Source organism: Anomalospiza imberbis, chromosome 14 (assembly GCF_031753505.1).
Source record: "Anomalospiza imberbis isolate Cuckoo-Finch-1a 21T00152 chromosome 14, ASM3175350v1, whole genome shotgun sequence".
NCBI classification, from domain to species: Eukaryota; Metazoa; Chordata; class Aves; order Passeriformes; family Viduidae; genus Anomalospiza; species Anomalospiza imberbis.
The window spans coordinates 5,332,453-5,345,898 of NC_089694.1; the positions used below are offsets into that span (position 1 = coordinate 5,332,453).

The 13,446-nt window shown below is 48.4% G+C and overlaps 1 protein-coding gene across 1 annotated transcript; it reads left to right on the forward strand.

Annotated features, from left to right (window-relative positions):
* Positions 1-6,451: 6,451 nt before the first annotated feature.
* Positions 6,452-11,986, forward strand: CYSLTR1 (cysteinyl leukotriene receptor 1). Its single transcript, XM_068204609.1, has 2 exons — positions 6,452-6,510; positions 8,850-11,986. Exon 2 carries the CDS (start codon positions 8,886-8,888, stop codon positions 9,924-9,926), a length of 1,041 nt encoding a protein of 346 aa, XP_068060710.1. The 5' UTR covers positions 6,452-6,510; positions 8,850-8,885; the 3' UTR covers positions 9,927-11,986.
* The last annotated feature ends 1,460 nt before the right edge of the window (positions 11,987-13,446 follow it).

Genomic DNA, 13,446 nt, shown 5'->3' on the forward strand with positions numbered 1-13,446 from the left:
TTATGTCCCTCCAAGGTCTTACCTCTCTCCCCTTTCATGCAGGGTCCATGTGATCCCTGTTGTATTCCTTTGGGAATTAAAAGCGCAGGACTGAGCTCCAAGGCTGCTTCAAGTGATCTCAGTTTGGACGTGGGGCTTTCCCTGTGAGTCAGTAACAGAATCATCCTCCTGGTACAGATCATTTTACCACCCAAATATAGCCCAGAAATCCAGGAAGATTATCCTAAAAAGAAGTAAAATGGCACTTGGGCACATGGTCTTAGCTTGGCAGTGATGGGTCATGGTTGGATAAATTATCCTCAGGGTCTTTTCCAGCCTAAATCATTCCATGATTCCAGTTCCCCTGGTGGTTAATGTGTAAAATGAGGGTTCTGCTGGGAAGTTGGTCTTGGCCTTGTGATCCCCATGTCTTTCCAAGGCAAAACTGTGAATGAGAACAGAGAGCACAGGTGTAAATAATATAAAAAGGGAATAATTAAAGGTTAGTCCCATGGCAAAGTATGTTTGATCATCAAAGATTAATTATGGAGGTTTAATTGACCTGGCATTTCTTCTTAATAGCTTTTAAGGAAAATTTGATTTCCACATGGTTGTATCTCCATGATTAAAATGGAGCTGCTCAAATGCAAGGCAGGATTTGCATCCTGGTGGGTTTTTCCTGAGAAAAGCCTCTGGCAGGGGTTGCAGTTTTATTCCAACATGAGATGATGTACATGATCTCTGGGATTCTGTGGAAAATATTGAATGTGTTCTGTGTCCCAGATAATTCTCTGGCCATCCTCAAATCCTGAGCATCACTTCAATATCACAAGATACACTAAATAAATTCAGGCTCCGACTCTCACCCATGACAGTTGAACTTGGGGATCTTTGAATCTTTTCCAACGTTGGTTATTCTATGATTCATCAAATCACATGATTTTGCCCCTCTGTTTACATTTGAACAAATTTCCAAGAACAAGCCCTAGAAAAAAAGCCAAAAATCCACTTATTTTCATGCTGTTTATCCCTTTCCCCTGAGGTAATGCCAATTTGCACAGGCTATTTCTGGCTTTTCAGTTTACTTTCCAAAAGAAGATTAAATTTCTCCATAAGGAATTTTTTTTTCTTGGTACTGTTGAATCCCCTGGGAAAGTTTGTTTTCTCATCTTCCAGAGACAGAGAAATCTGGTGGATTTTGGTATCAGAAAACTGCTGTCAGAAAATGATCATCAGAGAGTTAAAATGTTACTTTTATGGGTGACAAAGGCTCCCAGTAGCCTCAGTTGGGAGGGTTAAAGTCACTGGTGGCTTGCAAGGACCCTCACACCCAGTTCCAGCCTGAGGGCTAATAATGCACCTTTTGGTCTGCCCCATTCTGGGAAAAATATTAGGATGAAAGGATAATTTGAAGAGATTTGGATATAATACAGATTTCCCATCAGTTCTACAAAACCAGGAGAATTCATAGAATTTCCCAGCTCCTCATAAATGAACCATGAGGAATGGAGAAATGTTTTCAGGCTGTTTTCCCCTGACAATGTTTCATCTGAAAGGGACGCTGCACATTCCCTGAGTGTTTCCTCTGTGATGGGACTTGTGAAATACTGGAGGCAGAGCTCAAACCCAGCCCTATCTGCCCCATCTGCTGCAGCCCTCGTGTCCCACGTACAAAACAGGAAGGGGAAGCAGCAATTGGCTCTATCAGAACAGCATCTCCAGCCAGAGTGGCTCTTTGTTCTCACAGGTTGAAACGTTTGAACCATGAAAAAAACCCAACCAAGGAAATGCAGCTTTTCAAGTCAGCAGTTCAGAGGTTTTTGATGATGATGACTTTAACTTTTTCCTGAGGTGGTTGATCACCTCAGGCACTCGGGATGATTTTCCTGGCACCCAGCACTGCTGGACTCGGAGGTGTTCAGCGCCTGGTGGAGCCCATCCCATAATGACTCTGGAAGTCTACAAGTTCAAGTCTTCTCTTTCATAAATCCACACGTAGAGGGTGACCAGCTGTTTGCACATGGGCCAGTTCCTGCTGGGTCCTTCACCAAGAAAACCACAGCAGAAGGAGTCTCTGAAAACCACAGCTCAGAGTCCGGAGGTTTGGCCTCACGAATCGTCCTTTCATTGAAGCATCCTTTCCAGAAGTTTTCTTTGGCAGAAGAACCTGAAATGTCTGTTCTCTGTCCCAAAGATCCCTCCAAACTCGGTGTGGATCAGTTTAGGGAGGAGTGGAGCTGCAGCACCAGGAGCTGTGGCAGCGGGGACAGCCCTGTCCCTGTCCCCACCCCGTGGCAGCTCCACTTCCCAGAAAAAGCCGCACAAACTCTAGCTCTCCCTGCTGGGTTTTTGAGAGGAAACCCTGTCAGCAGAACAGAAACAATCAGTAATCCCTGACTGATGCCTTTGGTCCTTCCTAGATTTGTCATCCATCTCCATCACCACCACTTTTTCTGGGGAGACATCAGCATCATTCTCCAAATGTTTGGCATAACAAGGGCTGAACGTGGTCCATGCACTCAGTCCTGGCAGTAATTTATTTTATTCATCTAAGCTGAGCAAGTGCTTTATCCCAAAAAATGCTGACTGGATACTATGCTAAAAGTGTCCAACTATCTCCCCATCTTCCCTCAGTCCTCTTCCCTCAGCAGCCACTCAAAAAGTTGTATTTGCAGTAGGATTTGATGGGCTGAGTGACAAGGGCTGAAGTTTCCTTCACAGGAGGTTCCCCTGCTCTGGTTTCCCACAAAAAACAGGGAATAGGGAGCTTTGTTGGCCTCATGGCTTGGGATGGAGCAGCTTCTTACAGCTGCCAGTGTGGGTCACTCATTAAAATCAGTCCCTAAAAACCAAGGGGAGATGGGGGCAGTGTTGGAAGTATGACAATAACTCAGATTCCCTCTGAGCTGGGTGCTGATAACACCAAGTCATGGGTTTGGTCCTTGGATAAGCCATTCCCTTAAAAGTTGGACTTGATGATCCTTGTGGGTCCCTTACAGCTCAGAATATTCTGTGATTATGTGAATTCCCTTGTTGAGTCCAGGGAATAAACAGACCCAAGTTCAGGTGAGAATAAGGGACAATCCCCTGGGGAAGCGGCTCCCACTGAGGGAAAGGAGCTGATACAGCAAAGGGGTTCCACATCCTTGGCAAGCAGCAGAAATGACTTCTCCAAACAAGGGGAAGCAAAGGAGGAGGGAGCTGAAGCCATCCCAGAGCAGCTGCTGACAGTGCTGTTCCTCAGTGTGGTTTTGTGTCACCCAAACAGCGACTCAGCCAGCCCAGGGCTGACCCTGCTCGGGGGATGGCCCTGACCCAGCACTTCCTAGAGCACAACCCACATGTTTCAGAATGACTGTGGGCTGCTGCCCTTCAGGGCATGGAATTTATTGCATTGAAAGGCCCTTCACCTCCACTCACACTGGGGGGACACCTCCAAACCTCCCCTTTCCCTCTGCTTTCTCACCCCTGTGCAGTGGAAGCTCATCCCTGTTCCAGTGCACTGCCCTCATTAATCCCCACCAAGAGCTTTCCATCCTCCTTCCCTCTGTTGTTTTTGTTTTTTTTTTTTTTTTCCTTTCTGCTTTCCTCCTGTATTTTATTCACTTCCAGGAGGGACATTCCTGGGATGATGACTGAAGCCATGCACATTCCAGGTATGGCTGGCTGAGTCCAGCTGATCAGGGCAGGCAGAGCATTCCCAGGTCTCCATGCCCGATTTCAGGGATCACCACAGTCCTGCTTTTCTGGAGAAATCCTACAGCTGATATTGCCCCTGGGAGTTCCTTGCCAGTGTCACACAGCCCAGCCCACTCCAAATATCTTGGGGCAAGTCTGAAGCTGGGACACCATCCTTATCCCACGAGATCCCAAGAGAAATTAATTATTTTGGGAAGTCACAGGAAAGGAAATAAAATGCAACTTGTTAAGATGTTTGTTTCCTCCTGAAACTCCTACCTTTCTGCTCTCCCCTTCTTAAAAAGCCAGAGTGGAAGAAGTTGCCAATGCTGGAGGGGTTTTTCATTCACTCTGGGAAGTCTTTAGGCTTTTAGGAAGTTGTCTGGAAGTTCCTGCAGTAAAGAGTGTGCTGGATCAGTGGCATTCAGGACACTTGAAAAAGCACTCAAGTTCTCGGAATCTGGTGCCATTGGAAACTTCCTGGAATCTGGCAGGAGTTGCAGGAATTTCAGGTCCAGGGGGAGAAGGCAATGGAGGGTCAACCAGTGCTAAGTGACAACCCTAAAGTATGGTCAGGCTTTTCCCAGATTTTTATGGTCCCAGACAGATTTCCAAAGCCTCATTTGTGTCTTTATTCCTTATCCCATTAACCTCTGGAAAGGGAATCAGAGGAGTTACAGCCCCAGCATCAAATTGCTCTTATCAGACCTCATGGGGATTGCTTTGTTGGGATTTCCTTCACCCTCATTCTTCTGGGAATTCATCCAAGAATCCTTTTAGGAGCCCTCCCCTCTCCTTGCTCTCCACTGGATCTCCTCAAATGTTGATATACCAGGGAGGTAGAGCAGTCCTGCCCCCCCAAATTCCACATGTCATCTTTGCCACATTGTGTCAGAGCTGCAGTCTGAGCTCCTCGTGGATTCGGTGTGGAAACCCTTCCCACCAAAACTCTGGCTGCAATTGCAGCACATCTGGAGCAGCAGCAGCCTCCTCAATCCCACACCAACCTCAGTCTGACTTTGCAACTAGAAATCTTCCTGTTCTTGAGAGTGAAAAGCAGAAAAGAAAAAGGAACAGAAAAAAATATAAAGAAAATAAAAAGGAAAGGAGAAGGAATAACTGAGTGGCAAAAAGCAGAAGGAATGGCCAGAAAAAGGAAGCAAAAAAGCAGAAGAATGGCTGAATGGAGTAACAGCAGAATGTGCACCATAATTAAAACTAACTCCAGAGGCAGCTCCCAGCACAGGAGATTGCAGGCAGTGCAAGGAATTGTCCAGTCTTGGAGGCTTTTGTACCTCCATCCTTGAAAGTCTTCAAAATCAGGTGGGACAAAGCCCTGAGCAGCCTGGCCTGGCCTGGATCGAGCAGGAGTTGCACTGGAGATCTCCTAAGGTCCCCTCCAGCCTGAATTATCCCATGATCCTGCAATTTGACTGTTCCCAATATGCTGCCAAGCAGCTCTTGGGAACCGGACAGGCTTCCTGGGCACGGGTGGGTGAGGAAGGGTGGGAAGCTTTTGGGAAGGGCAGAAGGAAAAGGTGCATTTCCTTCTCACACACCTTCATTCTTCATGGAGAGTGAGGTCAAAGAGAAACTGCCACGTCCACAGCACCGTGGCTTTGGAAATCCAAAAGCAGCCATAAAAATGGAGCTGGGGCAGGAAAAATGTCTGGGAATTCTCCCAGGCAGTCATACAACGGCAGCACCGTGGGAGAGCTGTGCTGGTGTGGCTTCACAGCTTCACAGAAACGTGGAGTCACTGCTGCCAGCACCTGGAACAGCGCTGGACAGGCTGAGCCTGGGGACATCAGCACGCCGTGGGAACCAGGGATGCCCACGAGGACAGGGAGATGTCCACGAGGACAGTGACCCACGTGGTGAGTTCAGCAGGATTGGCTTTAATCCTGGAATGGTTTGGGTGGGAAGGGACCTTAAAGCCCATCCAGCCCCCGCCCTGCCATGGGCAGGGACACCTTCACTAGCCCAGGTTGCTCCAAGCCCTCTCCAACCCAGCCCTGGACACTTCCAGATGCTCCAGTGCTGTTTGGAGCTCTTCCCACCATGGATAAAGGTTTCTTCTCACAAAGGATTCCCCACTGCCCTGGAGAACCCAAGAGTGCTGGATTCCACTACCCAACCCCCTGTGACCATCAACATTCCATCACATCTGGGGATGGGAGAACTGAAGAATTCCTTCACTCCTTAGCAAAAGGTAGGAACAGCATATTATACATCCTCAAAAGAAAGCCATTATAATAAATTGAAAATTCAGAGTGGGACAGCCCACACTTAAAATATTCAAAATTTAGAAAAGTAATACTTCATTTGATGTAGCCGTGGCGTTTGTTTGGTTTTGTTTGGGGGGTATTTTGTATTTTTGGTTTGGATTTTTTTTTTTTTCTCGACAAAGCCAAAGTTGTTTAAAAAAAAGACAAACATAGAATATTTTGAAATGCTGGAAGAATGGAGATTCGTGAGAATTCTGTTTTCCCTCTGAAGAGACCAACATCGAAAAGTCTCCTAAAAACTATTTCTAAACAAGGTTGTTAACACTGATGTCAGAGGTGAGCTCCCTGCCACTTACAAGCAGGAGTAAAATTCTCACAGAACAAAAACAGGGAGGGGACCCCGCCAGTTCCCACCAGACCGGGGGGCGTGGGCACGGCTGGATGCTTCCAAGCGCTACTTCCTCGGAAGGTGGGAAAACCCTGGGAAAGCCGAAGGTTTCGGGGTCCTGGTGGGGCCGGGGCGGGGCCGGGGGCGGGATCGGGGGCGCGCCCGGCTTTAAGAGCGGCGGGGGCGCGCCTGGGACAGATCCGCGCCCGCTCCGACCCCGCAGCGCTCCGGTAAGGGCTGCCCTGGGGCTGTGGGTCCCGGGGTGAGGGGTGGGGGCTTTGCCTCGGTGCCCCCCGGTTGTGCCGTGTCCCGGTTTGAGCCGCTGGACCCCCCCCCCGGAGCGCAGCCGCGCCGCTAATGAGCTGCGGCGTTAATTAGCGGCCGCTCGCCGCGAGGATCGCTCCGTTCCTGTCCTGTGTCCCCGCTCCGTCCCCTCGCAGAGGGGATCTGGGGCTTGTGAGAGGAGTTTGGTGTTTTGGGGCATTCCCGTCCCTTCCCGGAGCGTTCCTCGGGATGGGGATGCTTCGTGTTTGTGCTTGGAACGAACGACAGCAGCGGCTTTGTGCTTTTGGGTTGTGTAATTAAATTGAGTGTAATCTACTGGGGGCCAGAGATGCTCCGAGAGCTGGAGTGCCTCTGCTCTGGAGCCAGGCTGGGAGAGCTGGGGGTGCTCACCTGGAGAAGAGAAGGATCCAAGAAAAACTTAGAGCCCCTTCCAGAGCCTAAAGAAGCTCCAGGAGAACTTGAGAGGGACTTGGGACAAGGGATGGAGGGACAGGACACGGGAATGTCTTCCCACTGCCAGGGGTAGATGGGATATTGGGAAGAAATTCTTTCCTGTGAGAACCTGACACAGAGTTCTCAGAGAGGCTGTGGCTGCCCCATCCCTGGAAGCGTCCAAGGGACCTGGGATAGTGGAAGGTATCCCTGCCCATGGCAGGGATGGAATGGGGTGAGCTTTAATGCCCTTTACAATACAAACCAGTCTGTGATTCTGTGACAAGCTATAAATTTATCTGTGCTGCATCAGACTGGGAGGATAGCAGTAGTTCAGCGGTTTGCTCCCTTTGGGAACCTTTCTCATCCACTACAGTTCCCTTTCACCCAGTGAGCTGAATTCACCAGCGCACAAATTAAAAAGTACAAATAAAAAAGTGGCAGAAGCAATGTTTGTCTTCAATTCATGATGCAAATGTAAAGCCTCAGCTGGGAAATGCTCTTTTGTGGGATTCTTGTTGGTTTTTACAGAGGCATTTCTGGGTGTCATGTTCTCTCGCACTCAAGCAATTGGATTTCAGTGAACATCAGTTTCCTTTTGGTTGCAAATCTCAAATTATGTTTAGAAATACAATGGAAAACAAGAGTTGCTTGTCCTTTGGGCAAATATGTGGAGTAGTTGTTTAAATTGTGGGCTGGTTGCTGGAGTTAAGTCCATAATGTAATAAAAGCATAAAAATTCCTTGACATGTGGACTGGTGGCTTTGTACAGGACTTCTAATGAACATCACTCCCTCTACCCTCGGGTGGTGACAGTCCCCTCGCTGACACCTGCTCCGCTTTCATTCACTCGTGCATTGCAGATAATCAAAGGACTCTTTCAAAAGACTACAAACACCAAAATAGCTGAAATTTAACTGACACCTGGAAGCCTTGAGCATCCCAGAGCAGTTCTGAATTCTGGCTTCAGTAAGTCCTGGAGGCAGATAGAGAATCTAATACTGCCAAGTTATTTGTATGGGTGAAAATACATTTATCAGCAATTTCGAGCATATTCATGGTAGCGTTGTGGTTTTTTTATGGCTGATCTTGACCCAGCTTCTGCTTTTGTTGCTGTTGTTGTGGTGTCCTGTTATTTCAGCTGGCTCTTGTCCTGCAGTTCTGGTCTCAAGCTGCAAGGGAAGTTCTGCATTTGAACCTTTAGAAACTGAAAATCAATCAAAAAATAAAAAAGAGGAGAATCAGGGCTGAACAATTATTAGGGTCCAGGACCACTCCTCCTATTTTAAATTCCTTAGTGCTGTTGTCACCTTTGTTATCCCTCTCTGCTGTTTTGCTGAGTAGCTGCCTCAGTTTGTGAGGAGTTAAGAGATTTTTTGGTAATTTAATGTCCTGATGTCTTGGCCTCGATTTGCACCAGAGGAGGTTTAGATTGGATGTTAGGAAAAATTCCTTCACCAAAAGACTCATCAAGCCCTGGAACAGGCTGCACAGGGAGGTGCTGGAGCCATCATATGTTCCAAAACGTATGGATGTGGCACTAGAGGACATGGATTAGTGGTGATCCTGGTGGTGGTGCTTGATGGTTGGACTTGATGGTCTCAAGGGTCTTTTCCAACCTGAAGTATTCCATGGTCCCATGATGTGGTTCCATGGCTCTGCCACATTTTGTCACTCATAACCAGTTGTTGGTATCTGGTGAAGAATGGATGCCGTAAGGATGGGTCAGATCCACACCCCTTCTCAGCTCTCTCCTGAGAGAGATGACAAATTTTTCCTCTTATTTCATCATGGGTATTTATTTTCCTGTGCTGCTTTACCTCACCACCTCACCTGCATTTCCCCCCCCAGGGCCAGACACCATCCCCAGGGAGCTGGTGCCTCAGCCGGGCAACATGACAGTGCTGTCCCCCAACCTGTCGTGTCACCACCACTCCATCGACGACTTCCGCAACAGCATCTACTCCACGCTCTACTCCATGATCAGCATCATTGGCTTTGTAGGGAACGGCGTGGTGCTGTACGTGCTGATCCGCACGTACCGGCAGAAAACAGCCTTCCAGATCTACATGCTCAACCTGGCTCTGTCTGACTTCCTGTGCGTGCTCACCCTGCCCCTGCGCGTCATCTACTACGTGCACAAGGGCCACTGGTTCTTCAGCGACTTCCTGTGCCGCCTCTCGTCCTACGCGCTCTACGTCAACCTCTACTGCAGCATCTTCTTCATGACGGCCATGAGCTTCTTCCGCTGCATCGCCATCGTCTTCCCGGTCCGCAACATCAAGCTGGTGTCGGAGAGGAAGGCGAAGTTTTTGTGTGTTGGCATCTGGGTGTTCGTCACCCTGACGAGCACGCCCTTCCTGCGGAATGGGACGTACCAGCACGGCAACAAGACCAAGTGCTTCGAGCCACCAGAGAACTCCCAGAAGACAAACATGGTGGTGATCCTGGATTTAATCGCCCTCTTCGTGGGCTTCATCTTCCCCTTCATCATCATCACCATCTGCTACACCATGATCATCCGCACCCTGCTGCGGAACTCCCTGCGGAAGAACGAGGCCAACCGCCGCAAGGCTGTGTGGATGATCGTCATTGTCACCGCCACGTTCCTGGTCAGCTTCACGCCGTACCACGTCCTGCGCACGGTGCACCTGCACACGCTGCGCCTGCGGGGCCCCGGCTGCGGGGACACCATGTTCCTGCAGAAAGCCGTCATCATCACCCTGCCCTTGGCAGCTGCCAACTGCTGCTTTGACCCCCTCCTCTACTTCTTCTCCGGGGGAAACTTCCGGCAGAGACTCACCACGCTGAGGAAGGCGTCCTCCTCCAGCTTGTCTCAAGCCTTCAGGAAAAAGATGTCTGTGAAGGACAAGGATGAGGAACCCTCTGGAGAAAGCCAGAGGGAGAATGGAAAGGCAGCTGTGGCACCTTTGTAAGGAGGTTAAACTTTCCCCTCAGAGCTCTGGTGGGGGATGGAGATCTCCAAACTCTTCCCGAAGATGGGATGGAGGCTTTCAAGCCTTCATTGCAGTTAAATAACTGTGGACAGTCCCTGTTTTGTGGATTCTTCGTGACCGAGCCACTGCTGGGGCTGGGCAGCCCCTGGGACCCCCAGAGCCACGTGGGACAGAGCAGCCACCACCAGCACAGCAAGCTGTGGAGCTGCTGCTGAGCTCCCAAACCCCTTCCAAGGCTGTATTTGGGCATTTGCTTCATTTCACAACTTTCCAAGAGCGTTAATTCCCCGAGCCAGCGGGAAATGTACACAAAGCTTGTGACACGGGGGGAGCTCCTGAGAAACAGCAAGGGCAAAGTTTTCACTGGAACTTCAAACAGCCACCAAGTTATTTACACAGCGAGGCCAGGATAATTCCTGCCCTGCTCCCAGCTGCCTCTGGATTTTGGTTTTTATGATCATTATGTGTGTTTTAGGCTCCCAGGGCTGTGCCTGGGCTGCAGATCAAGGTGGGCCCCTCTCTCACCCACACTGAGCAGTTCAAGAGGCTTTGGTGGGCAGCAGATTTGCCAGTGTTTTCCCAGTTTCTAGAGAAATCTGTGTGATCAGTTGTAAAATTGCAGTATCCTACTGTGCAGGATAACTTAGGAATAAGGATAAGAGGGAACCTTATTTCACTGGGACTGGTCTGAAGTGATGGCTGCAGCATTCAGAATATCACTTCAGTTTTTGGGGAAGTTTTAGGTAAAAGTGAGCTCTGCATGCTTGGAGTCAGATTTGCCTTTCTCAACTATTGACCAAGGGTGTTAAATTAATAATAAATATTAAAAAATCTCTCCAGGATGTTTGATTCTGTTCCAGAGTGTTCACCTCACCCACATCAGGCAGCAAAGAGGCAACACGAGGCCCTTGGAAAGACTTCTAGGAAGAGATGGAGATTCAAAATCTGAGTCTGGGTGAGATGTGATGCTGAAAAAACATTGGGCTGTTTTTCTTCTGTAAAGAAAAACTTCAAACTCTTGGATGGAGGGAAACATTCCTGTACTTTTTCAGGGGATCTGCAGGAAGGTAGCTCCAGCTCTGCTGGAGCAAAGCCTGGCCGGAAATGTGCGACGCATCCCGACAGAAACAGAAATTCTTGTAGGATTAAACCTTGCTGTTCATTTATCAACTCCTTCTCCAACTGAAAGTGTGTTTGGACATGGTATTTATGAAATTACTCAATGTTATCTTGAATAAAGAAAACAGTTTTAGTCGTGAAGAATAACAGTGAGCAAAAGGAGTTTGGCTTGGACAGGCATCTGCTGGAGAAATTATCTGTACAGATAATTGGAGTGTGAATTCTCTCTTGGCACCACAGGCCTAGCTCAGCAAAAGGCACTTAAAAAAACCAAATTCACCTGCAGGACAAACGATGGATGTGAATTTCCAAGGAGATCCGAAGTTCCTTTGTTAAATTTGAAGGATAAAGCAGTAGAGGGCTGAAAGCTGCTGCTGTAGAGTTAGAGACCCCATAAACCCCCAGGAAGGCAGAGCCAAGGGTTCAAAGCCAGAACTGCAAATTGTTCAGGGAAAAAATGTGAATGAATTGGCTAAAACTCATTTTCAAGGGTCAGCACTGAGGATTCCACTTGTGTCTCCAGGCTTTAAAGGCATTGTAAAACTGTAAAAAATCCTCATGGATTTTTATTCAGAATATGCAGAATATGCCCATTCCCAAAGTTTAAAATATTGTACAGTAAAGCTAAGTGTGTATAAATATATGTATATATTGCAAAGCATTTTTATTCTACCAGACGTATTTTTTAACCTTTTGCCTTTTTTTGTTTGAATGTGACAATGTTAATGGCAAAGGAAATGGCAGCTTTTTATTTCTTTTTTTTTTTTTTTTTTTGTGCAATAGGAATGCCTGTTTTAAAAAACTTTACTGAAAACCAAACGAAAACATTGCAAGTGAAATTTTAATTACTATTTTCTGTGCCTTGTTTGAAAGTCTCTGTTACAGATTCTTCTTCCCTACAATAAAACTTTATTTGCACACAGCACCAGAGTGTAATATTTGCTTAATTATAATAATTTACAATGGTGTAACAAACACTTGGAGCAGCACAGATGTTGCTGAGATGTTGGGGGAGTTATTTTGCTCCAGGCAAACTGGACTTTGCTGTAGCCCAACTTCCCAGGATTCAGCCACCACCTGGAGCTGCTGTTTGGGGACCTGTTGGAGCCAAACCACTTCTGATGGTCTTGGTACACCCTGCAGTGGTGGAGCAGCCCAACAAAAGCAGCTGGAACCTGGATGAATTGGGATTTACAGACAGAAAATCCTGGGAAGACAGCTGGAGGGGCAGGGATGCTCTTGGTGAGGGGGATTTTTGTCCGTTCTCTGTGGTCCCACATCACAAATGCATGGAAAAGTCTGCTGGGAATGTTTTCTCCTTGGATTTCCCCTAAGCAGGTGCAGGGTCTGCAGGGGGGTGTATAAAGCTCCAGCCCAGAGGGGTGAGGAGGGACTTTGCCATCAGCTGCAGGTGACAATGTCCCTGCGTGTGCCTTTGCCCTGCGGACACAGCAAAGCGCCAGCCCGGCAGCAAATCCCGGGCAGGTTTTGGACAGGAACAGGAACCTGGAGAGAAAGCTGTGCAGAGAAACAGGGATTGTTACTGGGATGGGGCAAGTGAGGAGCAGCGGTGGTTTTAGGAGCTGTACAACGTGTCAGGAGCTGGGAGTTGGGGACCAAGTGTCACCCTGGCGCGGTGACAGAGACGCAGAGAAGAAGAAAGTGAGTGGGTTGGGTTTTTGCTTGAAACGGGACTGTTTTCTGCTGCAGTTTCTGGTCCAATGGTGTCCCCTAGTGCTGAGCCCTTCCCGGAGCCGCTGCCTGTGGCTGCCGAGGTTTCTTCTTTCCATTTAGTCCAGCCCCAGTTCCTCTCCTGTCATTGTCCTGTTTCTTCTGTGTTGACCCCTTCGTTCCTCCCCTCCCACCCCTGCCTGTATTTTATTTCACAATCTTTGGGTTTCCCTCTCTGCCTTCCTTTTGGTTTTTCTTATTTTTCAGGATGGATGCTCCAGCCACAGAAGGACCCAGTACTCTCCTCCTGCCTTGGGCTCCAACTGCACCCTCCACTTTGCCTAAAAAACGCTGATTTTCCATAGGAAAATTCCAGTATGGACCTGCAGAGCTTCCACTGGGAGCTGGTGGTGAGTACAGCCCTTGGGCATCACCTCCTCGTGCCAGTTTGGCCTGGGTGTGTCTGGGAGGGTTATTGCTGACCAAACCAGTACAGCTGTGGGTGAAAAGCTCTGCAAGAAACTGGTTATCCATGAGGGAATGGAATGGTCCTGCCTGTCTCCCACCAAAGGAAAGGAAGCTGCCACACAGGCACAGCTGGGAAGTTCAGAAACTGCACACGGGACATGCTCACCCTAATTCCATAAACTGCTTTCCCATAAAATTCCTGCAGGATGTGAGAAGCCAGCAGCCCTTCAGTTTAATGAGT

What these genes read in the sequence shown, in the direction of transcription:
- CYSLTR1 (XM_068204609.1), top strand. Translation starts at nt 8,886, where the DNA reads ATGACAGTGCTGTCCCCCAACCTGTCGTGTCACCACCACTCCATCGAC.